The 18,187-nt window shown below is 37.3% G+C and overlaps 1 protein-coding gene across 4 annotated transcripts in view; it reads left to right on the forward strand.

The window, feature by feature from the left end:
* The first annotated feature begins 17,189 nt into the window (after nucleotides 1–17,189).
* TTK (TTK protein kinase) overlaps nucleotides 17,190–18,187 on the forward strand; it is a 63,254-nt gene continuing 62,256 nt past the window's right edge. The window contains exon 1 of one of the 4 annotated variants that reach the window (XM_007484252.3): nucleotides 17,190–17,392. In XM_007484252.3, coding sequence (XP_007484314.1) covers nucleotides 17,311–17,392 — 82 coding nt within the window. In that variant the 5' untranslated portion in view covers nucleotides 17,190–17,310. Of the gene's footprint in view, nucleotides 17,393–17,439; nucleotides 17,673–18,187 lie in introns of those variants that run through there. The other 3 variants (XM_007484251.3, XM_001375158.4, XM_056818520.1) reach the window with 3 other exon arrangements.

Genomic DNA, 18,187 nt, shown 5'->3' on the forward strand with positions numbered 1-18,187 from the left:
AAAAAAAAACTTTTGAAGAAATAAAATGAGAAATGATATGTTTCAATCTGTATTGTGAACTTTAAAATTACTCCACCCTACTTAGACAGTACTTTAGGGGAAGATAAAATTGTAGTCTCCTGATTGAACAATGAAGGTACTTAGTTCTCACCTTATAGTGAAGCTAGAACATTAAGCTAAGTCTATTTTTAGTATCTTAATACAAAAAGATGTTAAGTACCTATAAAGGTTAAATTAATCACAAAAAGGTCAAGCAAGTAACTAACAAAAGGTGAACTTAACAAAGAAGTGTGAAGTAACTCTAAAGATATAATCTAATCAAAGAAGGTGAGAACTAAAAGTATGGGCAGTCTGGAAGAAAGCCTTTGATGTGATTGGTAGATGTGAAAAATTAGAGGAGGAGCCACAAGGGTGAAAAGGTCTATATGAGCAGCCTGAAGTTCAGTTCATTGTGGAACTCAGCCTGGAGGAGCTCTCTCAGACAGCTTCCTTGAGACTTAGGTAAGATTGACTTCCTTTCCCTTGGGCTCAGGGAGGTCCCTTTGGCCAAGGCCTTTAACTCCTGCCTGAGCCGAAACAGTTTAAATTAACTCTTTCCTCTCTCTCTCTCTCTCTCTCTCTCTCTCTCTCTCTCTCTCTCTCTCTCTCTCTCTCTCTCTCTCTCTCTCTCTTCTCCTTAATTCCTTCTCTCTATATTAATTAAAATCACCATAATTTCCAGCTGACTTGGGTATTTTATTATTTGGGATTTTCCCTGGGGACCAAATTAATTTAGATTTTTAAGTCACAACTATAAAATTCTCCTTACAGTATTCAGGCTCCTTCAGTTTCTTCTAAGGTGATGGATAGCCTCTTTCATCCTGAGTTTCTTGGAGTTCTCTTGGATCTTTGTATTGCTGATAATGGTTGTCATTCACAGTTGATCATCCTACATTATTGCTATTATTGTACACACCATTCTTCTGGTTCTGCTCACTTCACTTTTGCATCACTTTATATAAGTCTTTCTAGGTTTGTTTGTTGTTTATGATCTTTCTGTTTGTCACAATAGTATTCCTATATGGGACAATAGTATTCCATCACAATCATATACTACAGCTTGTTCAGCCATTTCCCAATTGATGGACATCCCTTCAGTTTCCATTTCTTTGCCATCACAAAAAGAGCTGCTATAAATATCTTTGTACAAGTAGGACCTAATCTCTTTGAGATACAGGCCCATTGTGATATTGCTAGGTCAAAAGGTATGGACAGTTTGATGGCCCTTTGGGTATGATTCCAAATTGTTCTCCAGAATGGTTATATCAGTTCACATCTCTACCAAGAATGCATTAATGTTCCAATTCTCCTGCATTCCATTCAACATTTTTCATTTCCCATTTTGCTCACTTTAGCCAACCTAATAAGTTGGAGAAGGAAATGGCAAGAAGGATAAGTGCAAGGTAGTACTTCAGGGTTATTTTAATTTGCATTTCCCTAATTAAAAGTGATTTGGAGCATTTTTTTCACATGATTAAAGATAGTTTTAATTTCTTCATGTGAGAACTGCCTTATATCTTTTAACCATATTTAAGTTGGAAAGTTCCTTGTTTTCTTATAAATTTGACTCAGTTCTCTATATATTTGAGAAATGAGACCTTTGTCAGAGACATTTATTATAAAATTTCTCCTCAGTTTGTTGTTTCTCTTCTAATCTTGGTTGCATTGATTTTATTTGTGCAAAAAAACTTTTTAAATTTAATGTAGTCAAAGTTATTTATTTTATTTCTCAATATTCTCTATGTCTTTAAAAAAAAAAACCTTCTACCTTCTGTCATAGAATCAATACTTATTCGATTTTTTTCAACTCTTATCTTCTGTCTTGGAATCAATTCTAAATATTGGTCAAAGACAGAAAACCCTTAAGGGTTATGCAGTTGTTCTTAATTGACTTGCCCAAGGTCACACAGCTAGAACGTATCTGATATCAGTTTTGAACCCAGGACCTCCTGTCTCCAGACCTGATTGTCTAGTCACCTAGCTGTTCCACTGTCTTGTTTGGTTATAAAGTCTTCCTTTTTCCATAGGTCTCATAGGTACACTGTTTTTTATTCTCCTGATTTGCTTGTAATATCACCCTTTCTTTCTAAATCCATGTATCTATTCTGACTATCTTGTTATGATGTGAAATGTTGGTCTATGCCTAGTTTCTGCCATGCTGTCTTCTAGTTTTCCCAGCAGTTTTTGTCAAATTGAGAGTTTTTCTTCCAGTATCTTGGATTTTGGGTTTGCCAAACATTAGGTTAAACTATGGCCATTTAAATGTTGAATGCCTTATTTCTTCCATTGGGCCACTGCTTTATTTTTTTTGCCAGTACCAAATTGGTTTGATGGTCACCACTTCATAATAATGTAGTTTTTGGTCTTTTGTATGCCCAGATAAATTTTGTTGTTATTCTTTCTAGCATTATAAAATAATTTTTGGGTAGCCAATCCCATGCCTTTTTCAATGGCTGGTCCTAATGCCTTGAATGCCTCTTTACCTCTGCCTATTGAATTTCCATATTTCTTTCGGGTTCCAGTTTTGCAAGAGGGCTTTCCTGATCCCTGTTCATCAATCTTGAATCGACGCATATGCTGTATGTACATAGTTTTATACATTTTGGCTTTTCTATTACAATGTAAACTCCTTGAGGATAGGGTCAGTTGCTTTTGCCTATTCTCAGCTCTTCAGAGCCTGGAACCAGTAAGCATTTAATAAATTTCTTATTGACTGACTAAAGCTCCATTCTAGGGAGAGGAAAACTATGGCATGATGTGTCTAGGTACCAAGTCTCCTATAGATTTTAAAATTAATATCCAATGCTCCAAGTATTATATTTTATAAAATTTATTAATGATAACTAAAATTTAAAAAGCTAGAGTAAAAAGGGAGCTAACTCAAGCTGGAATCCCAAGAGAAGAGAGGGTGAATTTTAGATTTACTCCACCCTGCTTAGTCTTTAGAATTTTAGCAACCAGGAATGTATATGCCTCCACTTAAGTGTGGGGGAGGATGCTTTGTGACCCACATGTGCTAGCAAGTGAGAATTTTAAAACTATTCCACCCTAATCAGACCATTCTTTAGAAGATCTGATTTAGCTATTTCCTGATCAATAACAATGGTGATACTTGGAATAACAGAATCAGATCTTGGAAACTCCACATTCTCCACCCTACTCAGTTTGACAAGATTTTAAAAGGTCTACATCAAACTCAAGATTTAATTATATGAGGAGATGGCCTTCAACAGACATGTGCAAAAAAAGGACAGACCTCTCGGCTGTCCTAAGTCAAGCTAAGTACTCATTGGTACAGATAAGATGCAGAAAAGTGATGTAAAAATGTCTATATAAGGCACATCAGTTTCTGCCTCTTTCTCTTTCCCCAGAGAGATGACTCTAGCTGGCAGCGTGCTAAGCGTTTCTACATCTTGGAGTGTTGGGTGGTGAGTTTTGCCCTGGAGCTGATTTCAGGTTCCGGCATCTTAGCTAAGCCTCTTTGGAGGTCAGGCTGATTCTTTCCTCCTTCACACTCAAAACCTTATTTCTAGATCTCCTATCTTCCTGTCTGGTACTAGCCCCTTCCTTCCTCCTTCTTCTTAAAATCTTCTCTACTATATCAATTAAATCACCATAAAATTTGGCAGCTGACTTGGGTATTTTATTATTTGGGATTTCCCTTGGCGACCACTTAAATTTAAATTATTTTTCAGTCTTAACCATAATTTCACCCTTTACACAAGTGACAAATCAGAAACAACTGACTGACCCCCTGGGCTGTCCTAAGCCAAGTTTAAGCCTCCATTGGTACATATGAGACATAGGAAATAATGTAAAGAACTGCCTTTATATTTTGCGTCACTTCCTGTGAGAGGGACTTTGATGGATTTTTAAAGGTGGTTCTTGACTTGGAGGGTTAGAGCGTGGAGACCTGAGATTGCTTCCCTTAGGTGAATATGTGTGAGTGTTAAGACTGAATCCTCTTTCCCTGGCTTTCTGAAGGCACCAGCCTCCAAGGAGGCCCCTCATCTTAGAGGAAGCCTCACGGCTGGAAGCTGAGCTAGATTTAATCTTCTCAGAAGCCCCCTTGACTGAGGCCTCTGAATTCCCCCTGGCTCAGGCCAGGCTGTAGTAGGGCTTCTACCCTTTTTCCTCTTTCTCCCTCATTCTTAATTTCTTCCTTCTATTGTAAATAAACCACCATAAAATTCTATTCTGATTTGAGTATTTCATTGGGATTTAGAATTTAAATCCCTGGTGACCACTAAATAATATATTCAGTCTCAACCCTAAAATTTACCCTTAACAAGAGTGAGGGCCAGGAAAACATTCAACTTAAAAGTAATAATGTAAGGATGCTAAAGAAGGGAAAAGGATTCTTGGGACAAGAAAAGAATTCTGGGAGATGGAGTCCAAGGGTTCAAAATTTCTAATTATACAATCCCTAGAAACCAAAGTGGGATAGGAGATATAGTGATCCTTACAGATGTTTAGAAGAAGTATTAGTACTTTTATTGATATATGTCTAACGAAAATATACATTTGTCAGAGCTTATTGATGTTAAAAGGATAAATGGAACTGGGCTGCTGATCAGTAGTAGATAACAGTGAGAGAAAATAATCAACTGGGGTTCTGATGAAAATAGAAGAAACACACTCCAATTTGTCAGAGTATCCAAGAATCTTGAGGGACAGATTGCAACCTGATTGCAAGGGAAAGTGGGAATTATCCTAATGCAATGGGGATTGTAGATTTGAGTATGTGGGGAATAAATTGTAATTGATACTGGAATATTTACATGAACAACCTTATTACCTTTTTGGATGTTAGTGAATTAATATCTAGCTATATTTCTATGGATAAAAAGCTTTAATTTGGGATAAAAGATTAAAGAAAGACAAAAACAATACCAAGAAAAGCAGAAAATTCTTTTGTTCAGGTTGCTTCAATCAATCAATCAAAATTTACTAAATGCCTACTATGTGCCAGGCACTGTATTGTGATTTTTTAATTTCCTCCATCTTGCTTGGTCTAGCACCCAAGAATGTGCACACCCACACTACAAGGGCATGTGCTAGCTAATGACAAATCAGAAACATCTAACTGCCCCCTTGGGCTGTCCTAAGCCAAGTTTGAGCTACCATTGGCACATATGAGATGTAGGAAGTGAGGTAGAGAACAGCCTCTGAAGTTCTCATCACTTCCTGTGGAGAAGGCTAGACACCAGTTCTATCCTGGAGCTCGAGCTTGGAGGAGCCCCGGAGTCAGCTTCTCTTCAGATCCGTCATGTGAGTGATAAGGACTGACTCCCTTCTCTGCCTTGGCTCTCCAAGGCCTTAACGCCCGCTTTGGTTCAGCCTGAGTCAGAGTGGTTCTGAGTTAAACTCCTTTCCTTCTCTCCCTCTATCCTCTCCCTCCCTCTCTCTCCCTCTAATAATTTCTTTCTCCTGTTGTAATTAATTCACTATAAAACTCCATTCTGACTTGAGTGTTTCATTTAGGATTTTATATAAGTGAAATCTTTGGCGACCTCTAATTAATATAATCAGTCTTTAACCCTAAATTTGAATCTAACAGTATTGAACAATAGGGATACAAAAAGAAGCAAAAGATGATCTTTGCCATCAAGGAGCTCAAAATCGAATGTTTCTAGTATGTGGATATATCATATCATTTTGGTACCTAGACCTGTGGTGAATATTATGGCAATGGCTTCCATTTATACCATACTGTCAAATAAAAAATGCATCTCTTCTATAAATCTGCTTATGAAATATAGTATGATAAAAGCTAATAAAATCTATACCCATAAAACTGTTTTTCTCCAAATTCAGTATCTTAATTTTCCATTTTAACCCTCATACCAACAAATAACAGACATGATGTACCCAATTAATAAAAATATGTATAGTTTCAAAGACAAAAAGGTGTCATTTCATAGAATGACCTCCAAACTATATTGTAATATCCTGAAAAAATGTAAAAAAGGTTTTTTTCTTTTTTCTTTTTAAGATTAGAAACATAAATTTTTATTTTTTGAAAATAAATTTTAAAAATTCAAAAACAAATTTGGGGGACTTTAGCAATTATAAGACAGTTGAGAATTTGGAATGATTGAAAAATAATTGTAATAACACTTTTTGAAGGAGGAAAGAACTGGACAGAAGATAGATGCCCAGTGATTAGAGAATTGTTAAACCAATTCTGGCACATGAATGGAATGCAATATTACTGCACTATAAGAAAAAAATATATAATACACACAGAGATGCTTAGAAGACTATGAATGGATGCAAAATTATGAAAATGGAAGCAGGGAAACAATGACTACAGTAATATAAATGAAACAACAAACAATCCAAATTGAATTATGTAAAAATAACAAAATCTAGGTTTGGTGACTGTGAGAAGCTTAAAAACAGAACAATGGAATGATAGGACTGTCCTGCCCCTTTTACAGGGGCTACTCTCCAGGATGATGTCTACATGAACTGGACTGATAGCAAGGTCAAGAATTTGGGGTGGAGGGAAGGTCAGGGATGAGGGAGAATTGTTGCTTGCCTTTTGTATGAAAACAGGACAATTTACCTTTGCCCATGGTCACACAACTAAGTATAAATTTATTTGTAGCACAGACTTACTCTCTGATGTCCCATGGGTCTTTTTCTAGATTTCTCAACTTTTCATTGACATTAGAAGACTGTATAGACACCCTCTCTTGCTCTCTCTACATAAATGGAGTCATTTTTTCCAATCACATATGACTATAATGGCCCTCCTCTGATGATACCAAATCTATATTGGTAATGCATTGTAGCCTATCTGTATCCACCATGAACTATTCCCTTTGGTGATCTTCAACTTCAATTCTTTGGAGACCGAACTAGACCATGATTTTTAGCCATATATATTTTCATCATAAGAATATTGCCTTTACAAAAGATAGAGTTTTGTTTTAAGAAGCTTGGGTTTATTAAAACCATTTTGCAATTCTTCAAAGGCAATAGAGCCCTTTCCCCTCCTGTTCAATTCTAGGCCCTGCTAATTGTTCATCAGTAATGTATGTCAAAGATATATATAGATATAGATTAAAGAGACTAGCTCTACAGGTTGTCCATTCAACTGCAAATTATAATCTATACAACAGGGCTTCTTTATGTACTTAGTTTTACTTGAATTAGTAGTCAGAATCTTTTGAATACATGACCTTCTATGGTCATCCTATAAAGAAAAGCCCTCAGATGTCAACTGGGTAGCTCAGTGGATTGAGAGTCAGGCCTAGAGACAAATGGTCCTAGGTTCAAATCTGGCCTCAGACACTTCCTAGCTGTGTGACCCTTGGCAAGTCACTAAACCCCCATTGTCTAGCCCTTACCACTCTTCTGCCTTGGAACCAGTACACAATATTGAGTCTAAGACAGGAGGTAAGGGGCTAATAAAATAAAAAAAAAGTAAAAATAAATTAAAAAAAGAGAAGCCCTCAATCTATTCTACTTTGTATATACATGCCTGGATCTGGATAAGGCAGAAATGCTCTAATCATTGAAGCTGGTAGGAGAAGCAATACTCTTGGACATTTAAGTTGCTCTACAAAGTTGAGGCATGTTTAGCATAACCATTCAGGTAACTGTGAAAGTCTTTTTTGTGAAAACTGGGTCAAAGGGTGGAGTGGGCGGAAGTGGGCTGTTTAGATGGCATGCTAATGACTCTGACATTCAAAATACAACTGAGAATTAAATTCTTTACAAAGAATGTACTGCTGACAAGCAAATAGGTAGATTCATTTAATTATCTTCCATGCTTCAGGTTATGATTTACAGGCCATTTTAATTTGAAACGTATAAGAACAACTATAAACTGCATCTTTGGGAAAATGTCTACAGAAATGCTTTTATCTATCTATCTATCTATCTATCTATCTATCTATCTATCTATCTATCTATCTATCTATCTCTATCTCTATCTTTATATCTATATATACACTTACTTCACAACTAGTGGTATAATGAAAAGACCACTGGCCTGAAAGTTGGGAAATGTGTTTTGGTTCTAGATTCACTAATGAATTAAGGATCCATAGGCAAGTCACTTAAAAGCTCTGAGATCATTTTCCTTACTTATAAAATGAAGATAATAACTTATATTGTCTACCATACAGCTTTATTATAAGGATATCATCAGATAATAGGTGTGAAGTTACTTTGTAAACAGTGAAGCATCTTAGCTTCTAGGTGCTATCAAAACATTTTAGGACATTCTCCCTATATATGTATGTATGTATGTGCACATGTATGTATATATACACATTTATTCGTATGTACATATAGAACATGTATAACATATATACATAATACTTATAACATATATATTCTACATATACACGTATATGGAAAAAGCCAGTTTCTTTAATGAGAAAAAAGCTACCTAGAAGACATTATTAACTATTACAGCATTAATTACTATTAACTGCTTTTCTCATCTCAATAATGTCTTTTTGAGAATGAAATTTCTATTTATTAAGCACATTGTCAATGGAAACATAAGAGTAGACATATTTTTGTAGATGATATTCTAGAGTGAACTACCTATTTTTTTATCACACATAGGAGAGGAACACAGACATAGGAAGAAGAAAATGTTTTTATTCCATATATATAAAATCCAGAATTATCATAATATTATCATTTAGAGAACAATTTCAAAAAGTACTATTCCAAAATGATAACTTCTTTTTCCCCCATTGCTTTCCATTCACTATTCTATACTTAGACCTTTTGCTTCTTTCTCTTCTTCCATGTTTTTCTTTCATGTTTCATTATTTTTCATATAATCTCTGCATGGAGATTGAGAATATGATGAAGATATTCCCATTTTAATCATAAATAGACCATCTCTCTTGGTTTTTTTCTTTTTTAACAACTAAACTTTTTTCTCTTGCTCCCACTTTCACTGATACTAAGAGCACTTTATGTGTTCAGTTTAGTTCTTTATATATAAAGGAAGGACACTTAAAGTTCTCTTTTTGGCCTTGGTGTTACTGACATCTCACAGGACTAGTTTGATTAGCACTTCCTTGCAACCTTGTACATACCATATAAAACAGGGAGTGACACTGTGATTTGTCCTTCAGTCACTGTCTTTGGGCTTCCATTGTGTAAGAAAGAGCACTGATCAGACCTGTTATCCTCTTCATGCTTAGGCAAGGGCCTATGTGAGGGTGAGCTGCTGTTCTCCATCTCACATTATCTTTCAATGCCTATCTATATGCAGCTACTGAAATGTTTAGGAAGCTTTTGAACAAAAGAGATTAATGTTAAGATGTGAGTATAGTGTAGTTATCAGAAGACACAGATATTATGAACCCAGGAAACTTATTACCACACAAAGATATGAGACATTAACATTTTTATTTCACTAACTTAAATCTCCTTTGAAACACCATGGATATGTGTAACAAGCCAAATCATTTGAAGAATGAAATAAAGCTCTTTCTAATGAGAAAGCGAAAAAGCAAATATTAGTTATTTTTATGCTATTACTCATTTTTAACTCATTTTGTCTTAGTCAAATTACAGAAATCTTCTTAGGTTAGGAGGATCATAGATATAGGGCTGAATAGGATCTTGAGTTATTTAAACAGCTCCTGTGAACATAAATAACTTACATGGGCAGTATGCACCTTACCTTAAATAACTCAACCTATGGATAAGTAAATGACCTTTTATTAACAGTTGAATCACCTCCTATGAATGTTTTATTTCATTCTGATATCTAAACTAAATTAACAAGAGATTGGCCTGATTCAGGCTCCTTTATTCCTTAGAAAGGCAAATAAAAGACGTGGTGGAGTAGGTTTTATTGTAAGATACAATACAGTCAAGGACAACATGAAACATCATTTCTTGGGGAAAGTGATCATCCTTTATTTCAATATTCAGGATAAACATTAAATTCAATGAGCATTTATTAATCACTGTCTAGACAATGGGTATAACAAGAAAAAAAATGGAACATTCTCTTTATTCAAGGAATTTACAGTCCACTAGGAGGATTTTTTTTACAGACCAGGAGGATTATGGCAGATTATATATTAACTCCTAAAGATGAAAATGAGGAGATAAAGAAATTCTACAAATAACTCAATAAGACTCTGTAAATTACATCGATATATACTATAATAAATGGCCATGTTAATATAGTGGTCAGCAGAGGGCAAGAAAACAAAAAAAATGATTAGATATAGTTAAAATTTTAGAATAAAGCCAAAGATTTTAACAAAAAGATTAACACAAAGATTCACATCTAGTTATCAATAATACTTTCTTCAAGAAGAAATTTGAAAAGACATAGGACTTGATAACATCACCAAAAATTGAAACTGACTATGTTTTAAAAGATAGGAAATGACTGGTTACCACAGTGAAAGTCATTTCTAAATCAATTGTATGTGTACTGTTAAACTTGTTAGATTAAAAACAAAATCAAAGTCAAATTAGAAGGATAATTATAAGACAACATAGTATCCAACAAAAAAGAGCTTTAACTTTATGTATATTTATATAAAAGCAAATTATTGTTACTCCAAAAAAGGAATTGGATAAGGAAATAGTCACAGAAATGGATGGTTATCATTCCTTCTGGAACTTATTATATAAAACATCTACCATAAGAGAACCAAAAGTTCTTATCTGGCAAACACTTGATCTCCTTGTCACGTGTTAGGGTGATTTCCTTTAGGACAGAAATAATTTCAGTTTTGTCTTTGTATCCCCAGTGCATGGCACAGTGTATGATACATAGACAGCCTTTAATAAATGCTTATTGCTTGATTGGAGAGAAAATTGACAACTACAGGCAATAACAATTTATAAAAACAAATTCAATTGCAAAACCTGGAGGGGCATTCAACATGCATTTAAAGAATAGAAGACAGAAAAAAGGAGAGAGAATAGATTCTTATTCAAGGTGGTTTTCTACACTCTGATGAGGTGGGTTCAATATTATAAGATGCCATTTGGAATAAGGATATCTATTACTAGTCAAAGGTGACTTACTACTGAGGAATGTGGAGATGTCTAAACAGATGACAATATCCTCTTTTCCTTTTAATAGTACTTTGTTTTACATCTCTCCAATGTACTTATATTATTTTGTCTAATAGTTGTTCTTGTGTGTGTTATGATCCTCTATTGCATTCTGTGAACTTTAGATTTACTCCACCCTGCTTAGTCTAACAAAACTGGAATGTCTACACCCCTACTTAAGGATTAAGTATTGAGAAGGATGGCCTATGACAGACATATGCTAGCAAATGACAAATCAAAAACAACTGACAGACCCCTGAGCTGTCCTAAGTCAAGCTTAAGCTATCATTGGTACATGTGAGATGAAGGAAAGTGATGTAAAAACAGTCTATATATTTCGTGTCACTTCCTCTCTCCATTTTTTTTTTTGGAGAGGTGGTTCTGGTGGCAGCGTGCTGGCTGTCTTGGCATCTTGACATGGCAGCAGCTATTGTCCAAGTTAGGCGGTGAGAGTCCTTGATACACTACTGGAAGAAGCTTAGTAACCTAGTTCAGGTGAGGCCTCTTCTCTGAGTTCTCTCTCGGAGTTTAGACTGATACTTTTCTCCTTTACCTTACAAAACATGATTCTCTTAGGAAAGCCTCTAATCTTCTGAAAAGACCTCATGGAAGAGAAATCCTATACCCCTTCCCCCTCTCTTTTCCTTAATTCCTTTCCTTTATATTAATTAAACCACCATAAAATTTCCAAACTGACTTGGGTATTTCTATTTGGGATATTCCCTGGTGACCAATAAAAATTAGATTAGGTCACAACCCTAAAATTTCCCCTTACAGTCCTAAATCCCTGAGAGTGGTAATGTGTCACAAGATCATGAAATTTAGGCATTAGAGACTTTAGAAACCATCTAGTTCATCCCCCTCATTTCACAAATGAGATATATACTCTAGAGCAATGATGATGAACCTATGACACAGATGTTAAAGATGACACACAGAACACTCTCTTGGGCACACAGCAGCCCTCCCTGTCTCTGATGGAGCTCCTCCCTTCCCCCTCTCCATATGCCAGATGACATTTTTCACCTGTCCCTCTGCCCAGTAGCCTAATGGGAGCACACAGCCGGTAAGATGGGTGGCTCACAGGGGACAGAGCTGGAGGGGAAGCAAAGCACTCGGGCCACAGCCCTCCCCCTCTCTACTTGCTGAGGACATTCCTCATTTCACCAGGCCCTCCACCCAGCAGCCCCATGGGAGAGCTTTCTCCCTCCCCTGTGTGGGGTAAGGAGGGGTGTGCCCGGCACTTAGACATAGCACTCTGTCTGACAGTGGGGGTTTGGGGAGCCAGCACTCCATCTCTAAAAGGGTTGCCATCACTGCTCTAGAGTCTAGACTCTTTTGAAAAGGATTATGCAAATAGGTGGATGGAGATTGTTTTTCCTACACAACCACCATGCAAGACATGAAATATAAACTCAACAGAGTTTTCAACTGGTCTCCTGGCTGCTTTTTCTGCCTTCTCTTTCCTTTCTGAGGTGACTACAGAAGATTCCAGATATGTACAAGTTTATCAGTTCAAAAGGTATCTGGAGGTCTGAAATTTATAGAAGCAATAAGTTGTGACAAATAAAGAAATAATTGACTGAGAAATTAGATGAGAGAGAATTTCAGAGGTTTCAGAAGCAATAGTGCAGAATCTATTGAAAGGTAAATTGCCTAATCAGCAATCCCAAGTTTATGAATCCTGTTTTAAGTTAGTTTTTATAAAAATGCATCTGAGAGGTTCAAATCTGACTTCAGACATTTCCTGGCATTATGAGCCTAGGCAAATCCTTAATCCCAGTTGCCTGACTCTTACCACTTTTTTTGTCTTAAAACTGATATTTAGGATTTAACAAGCATAGAAGTGATTATCACTAGTGAGTGGTTCATTAGGTAGATTTCTTTGACCATAGTAATTCATGCAAAAAAGATAAATATATGGTGGCTCTCAGTCCTGCATATCCCTGTCTTAATTCTGCAATGACAGTGGCAAAGTGGTAGAATTAAAGGCTAGATTATATAAACATTATTTTTATATTATAATACAAATTAAACTGTTAATTCTCAAAATGTGAAATTCTTATCTAATCACCAACAAATTGATATACCACTGAAACAACTAGACTGTATCAATATGGACATTCTATGTAGAAATAAAATCAGGAAACAAAAGAAAGTCATTAGCAAGATGGAAGGATAATTCAAAGGTTCTCCTTAGAGAAGTAAATAATTAGCAGGACTGGTTTGTCTGTGCAAAGGCAAAAAGAAAACAGCATTTCATAGGATACCTGATCATCTCACTAATTTCTCTCTAGGTTGTATTACTGACATCTCCACAGGATTTTCTCTACTTTATTATGGAAATTTCTTCACTCTGGAAGCTTGCTCCACTCCATGACTACTTCTTACATTGAAAGTATACTCTGCCACTACAGCCCTTCCTTCTGATTGGCTATTTCTTCCCAGAACCTTCAATTAAGGAGGAAGCCCAGGCAAATGATGTCTTCATTTCATGATTCATTCATTTAAACCATGATTCATTTCAACAGGACTTTACCATCTCCTTTCCCAAGCCCAATATACAAACCCACCCCATACCTCTTTTCAGATCCCTTTTACTTGTTGTTTTCCACCATTAAAGTGTAAGTTCCATAAGCACAGGAGAGAATGGCAAGAAATATGTTGGAAATATTATTGATTAATAAATGAAGGCCAGTTTGGGTGGTAAAGAGTATGTGAAATGAAGAAATGCAAAATTAATCCAGAAATGTAGGCTGGAATCAAACAATGAAGGACTTTAAATATCAAGCTGAGGAGTTTGTGTCTTATCTTAGAAGGCTGGTAGCACTGAGATTCCTAAGTAGATAAAAGACAAGATGAAATTAATAGATCATTGAGCACCTATAGAACACTGCCCAAGTCTTTTTTTTTTTAACTCTTACCTACTGTGTATTGATTACAAGGCAGAAGAATGGTAAGGGCTAGGCAATGGGGTTTAAGTGACTTGCCCAGGGTCACACAGCTAGGAAGTGTCTGAGGTCAGATTTGAACCCAGGACCACCCATCTGTAGGCCTGGTTCTCAATCCACTGAGCTACCCAGTTGTCCCCTTGAGGTATTCCTCATCTGAAAAATAAAGGAACTAGACTAGATAGAGCACTTCAAGTTTTTTAACTGTTAAAAGCATATATATATATATACATATATATATATATATATATAATATAATTTGGATAGGGGGAAGGAAAGTAATACAGAGAGGAAAACATAAATATTATATTTATTTAACATAGAAGGGATGAAGGAAGGGGAAATGGGAAAGGGAGAAATCTGAATTCTTTTACCCACTAAATAATCAATATCTGACTTACACTAGACTAAACCCTAAGTTATCTAATGGCAAGTTCATCAGGGGATCAATTGGGAGAATTCTGAGTCTTAAGGGCTTGTCACTCAAACTCTTCGCACCCTGTAAGTTCCCTTGCTATATAACCTCTTTGGAAGTTAATATGACCTCAGTTTCCTCATCTGTAAGATAAGGAACTAGAAATAAATGATCTTTAACATATGTTCCAATTCTAAATCTGGAAATTTTGATACTTAAAGTCCTTACTAATTTTAATTCTGATATTAAATGCAAATTGTCCCAGTTCTTGTCTTCAAGGAATATGTGATAAGGGTAGGGGAGGTGCTGGAAAAGAGAGAGAGGCACGTAAATTAAGAGAGGGAAGGGAAAAGGACAAACAGAAATACTGTATTATCTTAAAATGTTACAAACAATATGTCTAGGTATAAATATTTTTATCAATACAAAGCTGCAAATAATAATAAAAACCCAGAAATGGGAAAAATGAAGGAAAGAGAATATAATACTTAGCATTTACATAGAACTTTAAAAATTCAATTAAAAATTTTTTACACATCAATACAATTTTTTAATAATTGTTTTCTGACATTTTGCAAGCCATATTCTCCCCCCTCTCCCCAAGAGGGCAAGTAATATGACATAGGTTGCACATGTGTTATAATTTCTATTTCCATGTTTATCATGTTATGAAAGACACATATCACTTTCATTAGAAAACAAATTCAAGGAGGGGGCAGCTGGGTAGCTCAGTGGATTGAAAGCCAGTCCTAGAGATGGGAGGTCCTAGGTTCAAATCTGGCCTTAGCCACTTCCTAGCTGTGTGACCCTGGGCAAGTCACTTGACCCCCATGCCTAGCCCTTACCACTCTTCTGTCTTAGTATTGTCATAGTATTGACTCCAAGACAGAAGGTAAGGGTTTAAAAAAAACAAAAACAAATTCAAGGAAGAAATAAAGAATAGTATGCTTCAATCTGCATTCAGACTCTAATAGTTCCTTCTGTGGTGGTGGATAGCTTTTTTCATCTTGAGTCCCTTGGGGTTGTCCTTGATCCTTGTATTACTGATAGTTAATTTATTCACAGTTGATCACCCTAAATTATTGTTATTATGTACAGTGTTCTCTTGATTCTGCTCACTTTACTTTGCATCATTTCAAAGGTCTTTCCAGATTTTTTGATTGTTTTGTTCATTGTTTCTTATGGCATAATAATATTCCATTACAATTGTATACAACTTGTATAGCCATTCTCCAAATGATGAGTAATACTTCAGTTTCCAGTTGACACAGCAAAAAGAGCTACAGTGGTTTTATACAGGTAGGTACTTTCCCCATATCTTTGATCTTTTGGGGATACAGATTTTTGTAGAGGTATTGCTAGATCAAAAGGTATGTATGGTTTTATGACCTTTGGCCATGATTCCAAATTGCTCTCCAGAATGGTTTTATCAGTTGATAGCTATTCCGTTTACTTGTGTATTTTTCTATATCCCCTCCAACATTTATCAAATTCCATTTTTGTCATATAAGGAAGGTGTGATGAGGCAGAGTACTTTCAAGTTAGCAAAACACCTTACACATACAGGTGTTTAAAAAATCTTGGTGCAGTTTTAAATTACACTGGGACTTTTGGGATACCTTGTATTATCTTTCTTTTGACCATTTGGCATTCCTGGAGCTTGATACAGATAAATTAAGTTGAACTGAGTTTCAAGAAGTGGGAAAGAAGTTCCAAGTGAAAAAAATGTAGCACCAGGACATAGCTGAGAATTTAGCAATCATATAATGTGGATGAGCAAACTGGCTCCGCAGCAACAAAAGAGCTTAGTGGAGTGAATAAAGTGATTAGAATCAACAGGTATTTACTATGACACAGACTGTGCTAAAGGCTGCCTGACAATGGAGTAGACTTCATTTGCAGTCCATAGAACTTGTTCATAGGCCTTGGAGACAGTAAGATTTGAGTTCTAATCTAGCCGTAGACATCCAGTAGCTGTGTGATCCTAGGCAAATCACTTGACCTATTTCGGCTTGTTCCTTCAAGTGCAAAATATAGATAATAACATCACTGCTTCCTACAGGGCTGTTTAAAGGATCAAATGTGATAGATATTGTAAAATATTTAAAATAAAAAAAATTTAAAAATAAATTAAAGCATTATGCAAAAGCTACTATTATTACTGGGTAACAACAGGTAGCCGTGAGTAGTTTCTCATAGATGGATGAAAACGACAGGAAAAATGGAAAAGATGTGTCAGGGAAGGAGCAAGCCTTGGCTTGTGGAAATCGGGGCATTCATTTAAGCATAACTCGGCAATGTAATCAAAGGGAGCTAAGGTGGATCACATCTTTCGGTGCAGGATAGTGACACCTGGATCTAGGAACTAATTTCTACATCGTCCCCAGGGCCATGACTCATGGCTCTCTGCCCAGGAGAGGTGGTTAAGCCTTCCACCCGGTAGGGGGTAAAAGAAACAAGGATGGGGACGTGGAGTGGAACTCCAGGGGAAACCGAGGTAAGGAAACTAAGGTACATCTTCTCGCAAGGAATCAGGTGACCAGTCCTGCTTCGGGGACTAGCTCCTCCCAGGTGCAGTTGTAACCGGAAGCACAAGGCTAAAACCTAGTCCAGGGGAATTGCTATTGTGGATAAAAGTGCGTCCGCGCGAGAGTGCTCGAGCAGGGGGCGGAGACTGCGTCAACGTTTGCGTCTGCTCCAATCCCGAGAGCCGTTCTTCCGCTTTCCAGAATCTACCAATAGGAAGCCGCAGTTTACACAGCGGCGAAATTCAAACTTTGCTGTGGAGCGTCCGGATCTGGCCTTCTGTCCCCTACCCCCCTTTTAATCCTCGGGACCATGAGCTCGACTTCTTGGACCCTCGGGGGCCCGTCCGCAGCAGCCAGCTCGTGGGGCCCTTTCGCGGGCTCTGCCAGTGACGGTGAGGTGGGGTAAAGGAAGGTGGTAAGGAGTGGGCACGAGAGGTGAAGGCAGCGGCGGTGCTTCTTGCGCCCTCATTGCCCGTTACGCAGGTCCAAGGCCGGGTTGGTGAAGCCGAGGGAAGGGCGTGAGCCTCATCGCTGTGATAACGGGAGAACCGAGGGACCTCCTTTGCCCTCGCCAGCCTCAGCTCGGCACCTTCCAGAGGGGAGGGAGCCGAATTCTGGGGCGGGGCGGGGCGGAGCGGAGAGCCATGTTGTTTTGGAAAGCAGGACCTGGAGGTGGGCCTAGGACCCTCCTGGGAGACAGGGAGGGATTCCTGTTTTGGGAGATTGTCCTGCTGCAGCCGCTGGCGGAGTGATGAGTAGAGGATTAGGGGAAGGGTTCTCTGTCTCGTAAGAGGTGTGGGGCTTTAGTCAGCATGCGGCCTCCTGCCCCCTACCTACTTCGGTTTGCGCATTTATAAAACAAGGGGGTGACCTCGGTATCTTTATAGTGTTAAAGCTTAATTAGTGAGATTCTGAAGCACCTGCCATTTTCTTCAACTGGCTTTGTTTTGACCCAGTTCTGCTTTTCTTCAGCCTGTGTATGTAGAACTGGTGTTGATAATTGATGTTTGCTCTTGGAGGTTACGTAAGCTCTGAGGCTCCTCCCCATAACTGATGAGATTTCGGCAGAGAGTCTGGGCTCTAGATCTGGGGTTCTTAACCTTTTATGTGTGTCATGAACCTTTTAGCAGTCTGGTGATTCCTCTTTCAGAATAATGTTTTTAGGGAGCAACTAGGTAGCTCAGTGG

Source organism: Monodelphis domestica, chromosome 2 (assembly GCF_027887165.1).
Source record: "Monodelphis domestica isolate mMonDom1 chromosome 2, mMonDom1.pri, whole genome shotgun sequence".
In the NCBI taxonomy this organism is placed as follows: domain Eukaryota; kingdom Metazoa; phylum Chordata; class Mammalia; order Didelphimorphia; family Didelphidae; genus Monodelphis; species Monodelphis domestica.